Source organism: Anomaloglossus baeobatrachus, chromosome 1, assembly GCF_048569485.1.
Source record: "Anomaloglossus baeobatrachus isolate aAnoBae1 chromosome 1, aAnoBae1.hap1, whole genome shotgun sequence".
Lineage (NCBI taxonomy): Eukaryota > Metazoa > Chordata > Amphibia > Anura > Aromobatidae > Anomaloglossus > Anomaloglossus baeobatrachus.
The window spans coordinates 224529062-224542990 of record NC_134353.1 but is presented as its reverse complement, the minus strand read 5'-3'; the positions used below and the strand labels follow the sequence as shown (position 1 = coordinate 224542990).

General features: G+C 43.7%; 1 protein-coding gene across 2 annotated transcripts in view; it reads right to left on the bottom strand.

Annotated features, from left to right (window-relative positions):
- TBC1D9 (TBC1 domain family member 9) overlaps nt 1-13929 on the bottom strand; it is a 98521-nt gene that overhangs the window by 64658 nt on the left and 19934 nt on the right. For both annotated transcript variants that reach the window (XM_075348352.1, XM_075348360.1), the window contains exons 3-5: nt 4688-4806; nt 2430-2658; nt 613-874 (exon numbers count right to left, since the gene is read on the bottom strand). In XM_075348352.1, the coding sequence (XP_075204467.1) occupies nt 613-874; nt 2430-2658; nt 4688-4806 (610 nt within the window). The remainder of the gene's footprint in view (nt 1-612; nt 875-2429; nt 2659-4687; nt 4807-13929) is intronic.

Genomic DNA, 13929 nt, shown 5'->3' with positions numbered 1-13929 from the left:
TTCCGGAATTAGAAGTTGACCCGTCATCACAGAGTTGGGGCCCACTGTCCGTGAGTGAGCGGTCTGTGGGAGGAGTTTCACCGCACATCACAGCCCAGCATCGCTCGTGCTTGCGTTTCTCTGTGGTGAAAAAGAGAATGGGCAACATGATGGGCTGTGTTGTGCGATGAAACTCCGCTCACATCCCAGTCACTCACGGACACTGGGTCCCGCCAAGGTAATGTCGGGTCAACTTCCAATTCCAGAAGTTGACGTGACATCACTGGACATCAGAGGTCACTACAGCCCGGGTCACGTGATGGGGAATGAGCGAAGAGAGAGAACCACTCACAGGCAGAATTGACAACAGAAGGTATTTAGAAAAAGCCTTCTCTCATAGCTATATACCGATGTGGTATGTGTATGCTTTGTAGTGGACCACCTTTTTTAATCACCTATATAGAAAAAGGGCCAAATGTTAAAATTCAAGGTACCTGACCTTCATCTCCAGCAATGTCATGTTGGTGGTGAGGACAATGCGAGGCAAGTTTGCGCAACATAAGACTAATGGCATGACACTTTCACTCTATGAAGTTATTTCCTGCACAATCAGTTTTTTGAACTTCCACTCACCTCTTTAAGGCGGATACTTTTTTGGGTGATTTCTTTTTTAATTTAGGAAGTGAGCAATCCTGCTCAAACCCTTCGTTATCCAGGAGCTGTCTCATTGCGATGTTGGCAAGCTGCTCCATTAATTTAAAAGTCTCAGAGATGTTAAGAAAAACAGAGAAGAAATGTTCACTGGAGCGAGTGCTGACTTTAATCATGTCTGGGAGGAGCAAGGTAGCCGTCTTTTCCAGTTGGGTTATGTCAACCCACCGGATCACTAGCTTGGCTGAAAAAGATAGATGACAGTTTAATCAGCAGCACAACATTGCTCGGTCATTGCCAGAGGTCTTCTGCACAGACAGGAACGCCTTTATTTATAGTGGCCTGACAGCCTGCATCTGCAGTTCTATTTCTGTACAGCAAACCCTGCACCTCAGAAACATCTCCATCTTCAGTAGGATATGATGGATAAAGGTCTGATAGTTTGTCCTTCCTCCTGATCACAACCGAGCCAAGGTGTGGTTAAGCCGAATTGTAATGCAACAGAACGGCATTTCATCTTTCATTTATGCTTGTTCATACATTTTTCCAGGAAATTAACAACAGTTAAAAGGGAATCTGTAACCACTTTGACCTCTTTAAACTATTAATATGGGCCTACAGGTTATAGAATGCTGACAATAGTCTTACCTTGTCTCATGTCAGAAGCCTTGTTGTGAAAAAAATCATCTTTTATCACTTTATGAAAATGAGCTGTTCCAGGCTATGGGCAACATTGTTGCAATGAATCAGAGCTCAGGGAGCTGCAAAAAAATGTGTTTCAAAGAAGGCAAATTTCATTTCTCCTGTTCTGTGTCAGTAAGGCTGCTTTCACACCTCCGGTTTCTGCAATGCGGTACAATCCGGCACTTTGCAGGAAAATCGTAACCGTTTTTTTTGCTGCCGGTTGCGTTTTTTCTGCATAGACTTTAATTAGTGCCGCATTGTGCCGCATGGGCTCGCGTTCGGTCCAGTTTTTGCCGCATGCGGCAGATTTAGCCGATGCGGCGGCAAAATGGAACGTTGCCTGGCACGTTTTTTCGTGCGGCAAAAAAAACCCGCATCGCGCCGCATTCGGCCGATGCGGCGCATTTTTCAATGCATGCCAATGGCGGCCGGATGCGGCGCGATGCAGCAAAAACCGCATCCGGCTGCCGCATGCGGTTTTTGCCACTGCGCATGCTCAGTAGCATGCCGCAAGCGGCAAAAACCGGACGGGCCGCATGGGAAAAACTTATGCAAAGGATGCGGTGTTTTCACCGCATCTGTTGCATAGCTTGCACAGCCGGATTGAGCCGCACTGCTCAAGCCGGATGTGTGAAAGCAGCCTTAATTGTCTCACACTGGTGACGCTCCTTTTATTTATAATAGTCTCTGGAGGTGGAGTTATCATCCAGGCAGCATCCGCCCCATAGCCTGGAAGAGCTCATTTACATAAAGTGATAAAAGATGATTTTTCCAAACAAGTCTTCTGATATGAGGCATAAAAGGTAAGACTACAGTCAGCATTCTATAACCTGTATGCCCATATTAACAGTGTAAAAACGTCAAAGTGGTGACAGATGCAATAATATTGATACCTATAGTATTGGTAATGTTCTTAAATAATGTTCTAATAAAATTTGCGTTACCCATTTAAAAAAAAAAAAAAAAAGTCTCAACCAGTCTTGATGAATTCCTCCCATTATGTTACACTGGACCAATTAGAAGTCATGGGCTAATTGTTGGACCTTGTGATTCCTGATATAATAGGCTGAATACATTTCTCTCCATTGTAAGATAATATATAGCTCTTACACTACCTTCTTTCCCCAATAGGAAGGAGTAGAAACAGAGGTGGTTGATGCTTAGGTACATCCATCCTTGTCGGGGTACTCTGCCCTTCCAATAACTACATGAATAGTAGTTCACCAACTTCTCCTCTTCTGGCATGCCAAATAGCTTGTGGAACTTCACGATCGCCTCCTTAAACTTATCGGTGTCATCATCTTCTTTAATGCCATTGATTTTATTATATTCTGCAATGACTCCCTGGAGAAAGTAATGGGATATTCTAGTTATCAATGAACAGTGATGAGCATGGAACATTTATAGATTGGAAATATTTTACATTTTTTTGTACCCTCTACATGATACTCGGCTATCTTTAAACATTTACATTAAGTTTAAACGTACATAATGAAATAATTAAATCATTTTCTTTGATAATTTCTAGAATTTTTCTATGCCCCACAGCAAAGCTCAAGATACCCAGTCTTCACCTATGATGGTGCTGGGCACTGGAGTAACTAGAAGCTTGTGGGCTCCAACGCAGAATGTCCAACAAGGCCCCCAACTAATACTTAAATAGTAATCGTGTTTTCATATGGATAAAAAGGGACATTTTGGGCCCCCGCTGGTCACTTGGGCCCAGGTGCAATTGCAACACCTATCATCGTTACTCCCCTGGTTCTAGGTTTTGCCACCAACAAAGGCATTTTCTAGCATTGTCCCACCTTCTCCTCAATCTAATTACATTTGCAACACGCAACTATTTAGAAAAGGGAAATCCTGCATACAGCTGTACCCCTTCATTAACATTAGAAGTCCCAGAGAGGGGTAATTTAACATTTCTACCTTTGGAACCCAGAGACTGGTCGAATGACCTGAAGGATTTTAGCTAACTTCCTATAATCACCGTCTTTTGTTCTGTAATTAAGGCCATTACTGTCGTACCACAGGAGGTTGTTGTTTTCCATTGAGTTTAGCCATTTAGTTTCTAGTTAGTTCTATTTAGTTTAGACTAAGGGTCATTTGACCCTCTTTCGGGACTTCAGGGGGGAGCTCGAAATTTCTGGGAATTCTAGTGTCAAAAGGGGACACAGGCTTGTCTCCTTCTATTCTGTTGTCTAGAAATTCTGAAAAATGCTGACCAAGTGTGCCTCTCCTCCATTCTCTTTCTTCCTAGATATATTGGATTGTATCTGCCAAACTACTATGGATTTGGAATCAGAGATCATAGAAAACAAAAAGGATCAGGCCCCAGATATGGGACCTACATATATCAAAAAATGAAAATCTTGTAGCTATGCCATACTTGTCTGGGATGCAAATAACCCTTAAAGGGAATCTGTCAGCAGGTTTTTGTTGCCTCATTTGAGAGCAGCATGATGTAGTCAAAGTGATTCTGAATCCAATGATGCATTACTTAGATTACTGGCTGCAGCTGTTCTGAAACAATCTGAATTTTTACCTAAAGTCAAGTAGCTGAGGCCAGGGTGCTGCCCTGCCCACACCAGGCTCTCTATAGAGATTGTACATTGATGGTGGGGTGTCAGTCAAAGGGTTAGGGGGGTGTTAGACAGCCAGGAGTGCCAGTTTCTAGTCCTGTATTGATAAGGGTCCTGCTGCTTAAAACAAACGTGGCAAATAAACAAAAGATTGGACTATGACAAAACAGACATGCCTGAACTTTAGGTGTTAACATACAGCATGGCTTCAGCTTACATAGCAAAAACATGCTGACAGATCCCTTTGAGGGATATAACCACAGCACTCTCATAGATGTAGTGAGAACTAGAATGTCATTAGTATGTCAGAAAGTAAAGGTTCCTAAAAATGGTTTTATTCACATATATGAACTAGTGGTTGACATCCTGGTCTACCCGGACTCTACAGGTTAGAATAGTGTAAGCTGGACAACAAGCATCGCAGGAATTAGTAGCCCACACAACTGTAGGCCATGACTAAGGACCGGGAAGACCAAAACGTCCCCCACTAATCCTTATGTGTGGCCAACACATTTCTGGGAACATTACATACTGACATACCAATAACATTATCACCTCTACTGAACGTAAGAAAGTGCCAATGTTATCTCCACTATTACCCGGGATAATATCCTACAATTAAACATCACCATAGGTTCACAGTGCCCACAAGAATCCTTATTACCAAGTAAAGTAAAAGCAGAAGACTTCTTTAAAGAAGATAAAACAAATAGTCGATTTTATATTTTAAAGAACTAGTAAACTTCATATGTTTTTTTTGTCAAACAGCACTAATATACAGGTTTCATTACCTGGATTTTTCCTTTGACAAATGTAGTAATGTCATTTTCATTTTCAAAAATAGCAAGTTTCTGAAGCAGGTTAATTTCCAGCCATTCCCAGTGTTCAGTCACCTCCCTGCGAGAGCCTCCTGGAAACATGAGACGCACAATGTCACCTCTACCGATAGGACAAAGCAAAACATAAATCACCGATGCAAACATTACAACCCCTGTATCGTCCTCTGGTCACTGACAGCGTAAATCCTGCAACGCAATTTACACCAGAAGGATGCGTCACACAGTGATAAGCGAGCACTACCTTGATTAGGTGGTCAGTACTCGTAACGAGCAGGCGGATGCTCAGACGGGCGTGACTTGTGTACCAAGTATAATGGAATTAAGTAAGATCCGGCACTCAAACTTGTAGAATTTGCAAAAAGAAAATCTTTTTATTATTATTTTTTATTATTTTTTTGACAGGCGTAGTATTCTGTGTGACAATCAATATTCAAAATAACGTTTCGGTCATATATGACCTTCTTCACATTATTTCACACAGGCTGCCTGTGTCAGGGGTCTCTCCACTGATAAGCGTGCTATTCTGATCTGCTGCCACTCAGGTCCTCTTTGGTATGCGTAAGTATAATGGAAGTCAACAGGAACTCTAACATTTTTTTCCTAAAGATCTTCTCAAAAAATGCAGTGAGCGGATCTCCAATCCTCCTGTGGCTCTTAAGAGACACATGACGGCTGATTAAGTAAGTAGTCATGTGTAGGGAAAGAGGTGGGCTCGGTATGAGAGTCCGCATTAAAGGCAGGGACACAACCTTTGAAGTACCAGTACGTCAAAGGTTGTGAAGGGGTTAAACGATCACTGTTGCTCCAACAAACTTTGTATAAATTAATAGTAAAAAACGAATATAAGAAACGTAACATATCTTGTTAGAGAATCCCAATTCTTTCCCCACTTATGAGCCACTTTCTCTTCCACTTTTCAGTCATAGAGTTGTGCCAATGTGTCTTTAGTCACCACTCAATACGCAATGAGCAGTGGTTCTGAGCATGCCTCACCAATGACTGACAGCCGGCTCTACATTGATGCACTGCACCAGGATGTGCTCACAGCCGGCGACATTGTGTTTCAATATTTTTTATTACATAACAGTCTTAGAATTTCAAACACTCTTATGTAAATATATCCAAAAGTAGATAAGTAATCATAAAGATGTTTAACCATTGAAATTTAAGGGGCAGGAGGATATTGGAAGGGAGGGAGGAAAAATAAGGAAAGGCTTTTATTGGGGGAATTTTCGAAATATATAGGGAAAACCACAGGGGGAGGGAAATGGGAGAACATATAGTATTAAACTATTTACAAATATCGTATGAGACTAGTGAATATTGTAGACTTGCAGATGTTGACACCCATAACATTGCGGCATTGTGTATTGACTGGTGACTGAAGACGCGCTTCATGACTGAATGCCAGAGGTTGCTGGGAGAAATAAGGTTTTTTCCTCTTTGTAGCTCAGTTTTCAGTGCGGAAATCGGGCTTTCAGTGCAGCAACCAAGCAGCTTTAGGCCCTGTGCGCACGGGAAAACGGAATTTTCTTAAGAAAATTCCGCAGGGTCTGAAAGATTAGAGCACCCGCGGTAAAAATTATTGTATTGTTCACAGTATTGCCGCGTGCGGGTTGGCACATGTGCTTTAATGCATTCCATGCAGTAAAGCACATTGAAAAAAGAAAAGAAAAAAAAAAGGTCATTTCCATCTGAGATAGAGAGTAGATAGATAAATAGACAGATAGAGGAATAGTTAGACAGATAGAAGGATAGATAGATAGAGTCCCTGTGAGCACATGCTGCATTTCTCCCGAGCGGTAATGTGAGTTCACATTACCAGCCGTGGGAAATGCCCTGTGGTTACCTCTGCTGTCTCGCTGCGAGGCTGCATTCAGCCTGTGTCTGTGTCACTCGCTTCTGGATGCAAGCAGCGCAAGACGTGGATTACGCCGGAGCTGTGTGTTTCGGGGGGGGGGGGGGGGGTTAATAAACGGGTGAAAGAGGCGGCATTTTTGTGTTTTATTTAAAATAAAGGATTTTTCGGTGTGTGTTTATTCACTTTACTTACGGGTTGATCATGTCAGCTGTCTCAGACGCTGCCATGATCAAGCCTGGAGTTAGTGGCGGCGATCCGCTGCCATTAACTCGTTATTACCTGGATAGCCACCGCATCATGGCATCTGGAAGAGCCGGGGACACTCCGGGACTGTCGCATAATTCATGCGACAATCTCGGGGCAGCTGCGGCTGATATTCTCGGATGCAGGAGGAGGGGGGACATTAACCCTGCCCCCCTCCTCCCCAGCCTGAGAATACCGGGCCGCCGCTGTGTGCTTACCTCGACTGGAAGGTAAAAATACGGGTGGATAAAAATCAGGGTTTTTTTAAAAAAAAAATCAAAAAAAAAAATAAAATCAGATTTTCTTGATTTAAAATCGGATTTTTTTCAATAAACTGCTTTTTGAGGAAAATATTTTACCATCCAAAAGGTTCTTCCATCATGAGATAAAGCTGAGTTGTTTAACTCAGTAGAATAAAGGCTGTATGTATGTAACATTCACAATGCCATGCTCTTCCAGAGGTTTCTGTAGGATTAGTGGGCAGTTTCTCTCCTATATTATCACAGACGCTCGCTTTACTTACGCAGTTCTCAAAACTGAATTTGACTCCGCAGAGGTCCCAGCCTCTTCTTCACGGCAAAAATATTACAACATGAACAGAGTTGAGAAAAAGACCTTAATCCTATTGTTCTACAAACCTATGAATACAGAATCAACCCCTTCAGTGTCAAGTCCAAGAAGTTAGACAATATGTTTCTGATTGTTTGGAGTGGAATAGATCTGCACAACACAAGAAGAATGTGAATCTAAGTGTGAGGAGGAGGAAGGGCAAGCAGACAAGAAAATTAAAGTGAAACTTTGAGCACAATACTGCAGCATAGCCACAGACAGACAAGTCTGGATCTGTTTGTGTGTACGATCTGAGGTTTATTACATTCTTTCCTTATAATGGCAGCAGGCCGTAAAAGAGACCCAGTTTGGGAATATTTTAAAATGAAGCTCCTTCGCCTATCGGTAAGGCAGGCATGCGTGCAAAATGCAAACGATGCAACAAAGATGCAAGGCCTGGTGGCGCGAATGAGGCAGCATCATGAGAAGTGCGGTGATGAAGATGACCAAAGAAACTTCTGAACAGGCAGGATCTTCAGGTTGTAAACATTTTTATTGAATCCTATTTCTAAAGGCTGAACTGTCATGTGTGAGAAAAATTATATTTCTTATTATTACTGCATGTTACTGTCATTTGTTACAGTTATGAAGAAAAACAAATATTCCTTTTGGGGCAGGGGCAGTGATGTGTTGTGTACAATAAGCAGAAATTGTATAATAAACAATAAAATAACAGAATTGACTTTTTTTGTTTAGGGGAATTCATGGATTCTGGAAACTATCCACCTCCAAGATCACCATCATCCTGTTCTACAGTTTCCAGGATAGGCTTCATTAGCAGCAGCATCATCATCAGACACCCACAGCAACATATCACCATCACCCAAAAGGAAGAAAAAACCTTTACCTCCTGGAACCACCATAGATAGGTTTGTGATAAGAACTAGCAGATTAGAAAAAGAGTTGATTGATGAAAAAATTGCCCAGTTTATTTATGCAACGAACTCCTCTTTCCGTCTGACTGAGAACCCACATTTCATTAATATGGTTCAGTCACTGAGACCAGGATACAGTCCACCCAGCAGAGCTGATGTTGCAGGGAAACTGCTGGATCAAGTGTATGACAGAGAAATGGAGCAATGTGCAACAGCTCTGGAGGGTAAAATTGTTAACCTAAGTATTGATGGGTGGAGTAATGTCCACAATGATCCTATTGTATGTGCTTGTATAACAACAGAAGAAGGTAAAGTCTTCCTTGCACAAACAACTGATACGTCAGGAAATGCACACACAGCAGAATACTTACAAGAAGTGGCAGTAAAAGCTATAACGACATGTGAACAAAAATTCAAATGTCTAGTACGCAGTTTGGTCACTGACAATGCTGCAAACGTATCCAAGATGAGAAGAGATTTAGAAGAGCAGGGAGGGAATACAAAGCTGCTAATAACATATGGTTGCAGTGCTCATTTGCTGCACCTCTTAAGGGGGCTTTACACGCTGCGACATCGCTAATGCGGAGTCGTTGGGGTCACGTAATTTGTGACGCACATCCGGCCGCATTAGCGATGTTGCTGCGTGTGACACAGATGAGCGATTTTGCATCGTTGCAAAAACGTGCAAAATCGCTCATCGGTGACATGGGGGTCCATTCTCGATTATCGTTACTGCAGCAGTAACGATGTAGTTTGTCGCTCCTGCGGCAGCACACATCGCTATGTGTGACGCCGCAGGAACGAGGAACCTCTCCTTACCTGCCTCCCGGCCGCTATGCGGTAGGGAGGAGGTGGGCGGGATGTTACGTCCCGCTCAGCTTCGCCCCTCCGCTGCTATTGGGCGGCCACTCAGTGACGTCGCTGTGACGACGCATGGACCGCCCCCTTAGAAAGGAGATGGTTCGCCGGTCACAGCGACGTCGCCGGGCAGGTAAGTATGTGTGACGGGTCTGGGCGATGTTGTGCGGCACGGGCAGCGATTTGCCCGTGTCGCGCAACAGATGGGGGCGGGTACCCACGCTAGCGATATCGGGACCGATATCGCAGCGTGTAAAGTAGCCTTTAGCCAAAGACTTAAGTGTTCCAGAAATAAAGGCTAATGTTGTTGAAATTGCTAAATACTTTCGTAATAATCATTTTGCTGCAGCAGCTCTGAAAAGGATGGGTGGAACCAAGCTAACGCTCCCACAAGATGTTAGATGGAACTCTGTGGTGGACTGTTTTGAGCAGTATATCAAAAACTGGCCTATTCTGATGACACTTTGTGAAGAAAATCGAGATAAAATAGATGGCACTGTCACGGCCAAAATCCTCAACATTGGGCTTAAGAGAAATGTTGAACATATGCTGAGCTTCCTGAAACCCATCTCTCAAGCTTTAAACAAAACACAGAAAAATAGCTGTTTTATTGCGGATGCTGTTGAAATTTGGAAGGAACTGAGTGAACACTTAAAAACAGAACTACACATGGACAGAATTAAATTACAAGCAGTAAACAAACGAATGGGACAAGCACTGACTCCAGCTAATTTTTTGGCAAATATTGTCAATATCCAATATCAGGGTCAAAACCTAAGTGCTGAGGAAGAGGAGTTCGCTATGACATGGGTATCCAGCAATCATCCATCTTTAATGCCAACTATAATAAACTTCAGAGCTAAGGGGGAACCATTCAAGAAATATAGGTTTGCTGAAGATATTTTAAGGAAGGTCACACCAGTAAACTGGTGGAAGTCACTTAAATGCTTGGATTTAGAGACTGTTCAAGTAATGATTTCACTTTTAAACAGCAGTAGCTTCTTCTGCAGGCGTTGAAAGAATATTCTCTTCCTTTGGACTCATTCATTCTAAATTGAGAAATCGGTTGGGACCCAATAAAGCAGGAAAGCTTGTTTTTCTTTTCCAGATTATGAATAGGAACAAAGAAGAAGATGATGATGATGATGAAGATGACGACAAGTGAGCTACAGAGGACAGCAGGGACAGTAGTATTTAAGTTTTTCATGTGTCGGCTGGGCTGACAGTCTAAGTTTCTTAAAAATATATATATTTTGTTTAGCCAAATTAGTTAACAAACATGGATGTTTGTTTAAGCAAATAACTTATGCTGTAATGTTGTTATTGTTTCAGTTGAATAAATCTATTTAAAAATTGTTATTAAGGTCAGGATTATTTTTCTCCTTCCTAAGTACAACAGAACAGTGGTGTCCAAATATGAATGATTAACCCATTAAACTGGGGAGAAAAAAGTAATGTAAAAAGTGATTCTAAAAATCTTCATCTACTTGCATGTTAAAGTAGCAAGAACTAGTTTAGGTAGAAACTTTGATTTAAATCACTGATTTAAATCAAGCTTTACTGACTAGTGATTTAAATCGTGATTTAAATCAGTTAGATTTAAATCAAATCCACCCTGGATGTAGGTGTAGTCTATATGTCTGTGTGTGAGTGATGTATGTGTAGTCTACGGTATATGTCTGTGTGAGAGATGTATGTGTGTTCTAGGTCTGTGTTCTAGGTCTGTGTTCTAGGTCTGTGTCTGTGATGTGTGTGTGTCTGTTCCGCTTCCTCTTCCTGTAATGACATCACTTCCCTGTGGGAATTCACGATTACATTGCAGTCAATGGAGTGAAATCCCGCAGGGACCTGCCGAAAAGAAGTGACATGCAATTGTTTTTGCTGCGGGAATCCCGCAGCAAAACATTCAGCTGTCAAATTACGCATAGTGCGCACAGAATTTTTTTTTCCCCATAGGTTTTGCTGGTGAATCACTGCAGAGATGTTATGAACATAACATGCAGCGAAACATGCAGCAAAACCGCGGGAAAAAACGGTGAGTGCGCACAGGGCCTTAGAACGTTAATCACCTGCAGATTAATAGCATTTGGGAACGTAACCAGTTCTCTTTAAGATAGTGACAGTGTGGCACTATACAGTGGGTTAATAAACGTGGACAGTGTGACAGCTATGAACTTTAACCACCGGTGTCTTCCCTTAGTACCTATAAGAGCAGACATTATGGAGGCAATATTTTATAGGTGAAGACAGTCTGGAGGCTGCGTACTATAAGAAGGACAGTGTGGGGCTCAAATTTTGCGTGTGGGGGGGGTGAATGAGGGGCAATTTTTCAGTCTTAAGCGGGCTTTACACGCTACAATATATCTATTGAGATGTCGGCGGGGTCACGTCGTAAGTGACGCACATCCGGCATCGTTAGTGATATCGTAGCGTGTGACAGCTATGAACGAGCAGAAATACTCACCTTCTCGTTCATTTTTGACACGTCGCTCATTTTCTAAAAATAAAAAAAAAAAAATAAATCGAACGTCCTGTTGTTAATTGTACCTGAGGCAGCACACATCGCTCCGTGTGACACCCCGGGACCGATGAACTGCAGCTTACCTGCGTCCCTCCAGCAATGCTTAAGGAAGGAGGTGGGCGGGATTTTTACGTCCCGCTCATCTCCGCCCCTCCGCTTCTATTGGCCGGCCGCTGTGTGACGTCGCTGTGACGCCGAACGTCCTTCCCCCTTCAGGAAGAGGATGTTCGCCGCCCAGAGCGAGGTCGTTTGGAAGGTAAGTACGTGTGACGGGGGGGTTACAACATGTGCGACACTGGCAACAAATTGCCCGTGCCGCACAAACGATGGGGGCGGGTGTGATCGCAAATGCGATCTAACGATTAATTGAAACGTGTAAAGCAAGCTTTACAGTATAAGGCAGATATTTTTATTATAATGCATTAAAATGACTTTTTTTAAGCGCATTATTTCGGGGTATGCTGCAGAAAACTAAGAACAAAGAAGTCTGCAGAGATGAGCCATGGACATGAAAAGTCATCATGGACTATGGACATGATGGAAAAAACAAAACAAAACAAACAACAATTTTAGCCAGAGAAGGTCACTTATGAGGAGATGTAAACGTTTATTTGTTCTACTGGCTAAAAGACTCAAAAAGTACTGTGGTTATAGTCCGCAGTCTGATGAGGAACGATACCACCTATAATTGCCTTACCATGTTAAGGACATGCTGGGAGTTGTAAGATCATATGATATAATTTTATATGGGGATGACATTGCAATTGATCACTGTACTAAGCTTGACCATGTAGTCATGTACAGATGGTGGTTCTAGCGATAGTCATGTACTGATGGTGATTTTGGTAATACAATCATGTACTGATGGTGGTTGTGATTTTGTATTTCTTTACAATTGGTGGTTCTGGTAATGGTTTCTCAGGAAAGCCTGAAGATCCTGCCAGGACCTTACTGACAACCAACAAGTGTGTAGTAGGCATGCAGAAGGTGGTGCTGGGGCATATTATTGACATCCAATGTGTGTGCAGTGGGTGGGCAGAGGACGGGGATGGACACTGAGGCCGGGCATGCCAGCTCTAGCTGTGAGGTTAGGCAAAAAAAAAGCACAGGGAGCAGCCAAGTTTGGTAGTGCCGCAGGTAAAGTGACTGCAAGTGTGCTGCCCCTGTGCCAGCAGCCGGGCCACTGCTCGGATTCGGATCCGCAGTGGCTGGAGGGGTCTCTGGACCCGGGGGCGGCGCGGCCACTCGAGTGAAAGGGGGGGGGGGCTATGTACAGGGGGTTTGAAAAGTTCGTGACGCCACCCACGGTGCGTGGTAATGTGAGGGACCACTGCTGTGGTTGGGGAGCCCGGTAACGATGGTGTGGCAATCTGATGTTTAATCCCTCCGTGGGTAGGGGGGTTGTGTCCCGGGGCCCGTCGGATGGTTAGTGAATGGGTGCCGCTGGGGAAGGAACAGGGATATTTCAGTGTACTCACTCAGTCCAGGAATAACAACACCGACCGCTTTTAAACCAGAATTCTGAGCACCACTGCAGCTTGTAGGGAGCACGCTTGGGTCTGTGCCCTTGGTGTCGCTGTTAGCCTGTGGCCCTGTCCTTGGCACCTCTGCCTCTGTTGGACCCATGGGTATAAAACTCTTCTGGTCCCGCTCAACTGTATGGCTAATTGAGTGAGCTTGCTCTCAGGGTTCACGCGTAGGATTTCTTTGGACTGTATTGGGAAAGTCCTATCCCATAGGTGCGCTAGTACCTCGATTTTGGAGCAGGTTTGGGATGACACTTGAAGTCTTCACCCCCGTCAAGTAAATTACCGGAACGCGTGAAGCTACTTTCCGGCCTAGGGTCCATGTACCCAGTCGTGCCCTGGCCCCTGCTTGGTGATAGCTCAAGGCTGCCGGCCACCCTCCTCGGCAGTCTGTGCCCCTTGACACTGTCCCCTGTGACCGAGTTCCAGCTCCTACTAGGCCCAGACCAACGTCTGCCACCTAGTACACAGGAGCTTTCCTCTGTGGCCTCTCCTCACGAGAGCCACCACTCCACCTCCTCTCCTTTCAACTTCTCAAGCTCAACTCTCCGGCTCAACTGTCACTTTCCCTCACCAACCCCCCATGTGGGCGGCCCTATTCCCTTCAAGCCTCCCAATGGTGTGTCTGGTAGGTTAAAGTGGGAAGTGTTCCTAGGATTTTGATTGGCAAGCTGTAGCAACACCAAAAGGACCAGGATCCG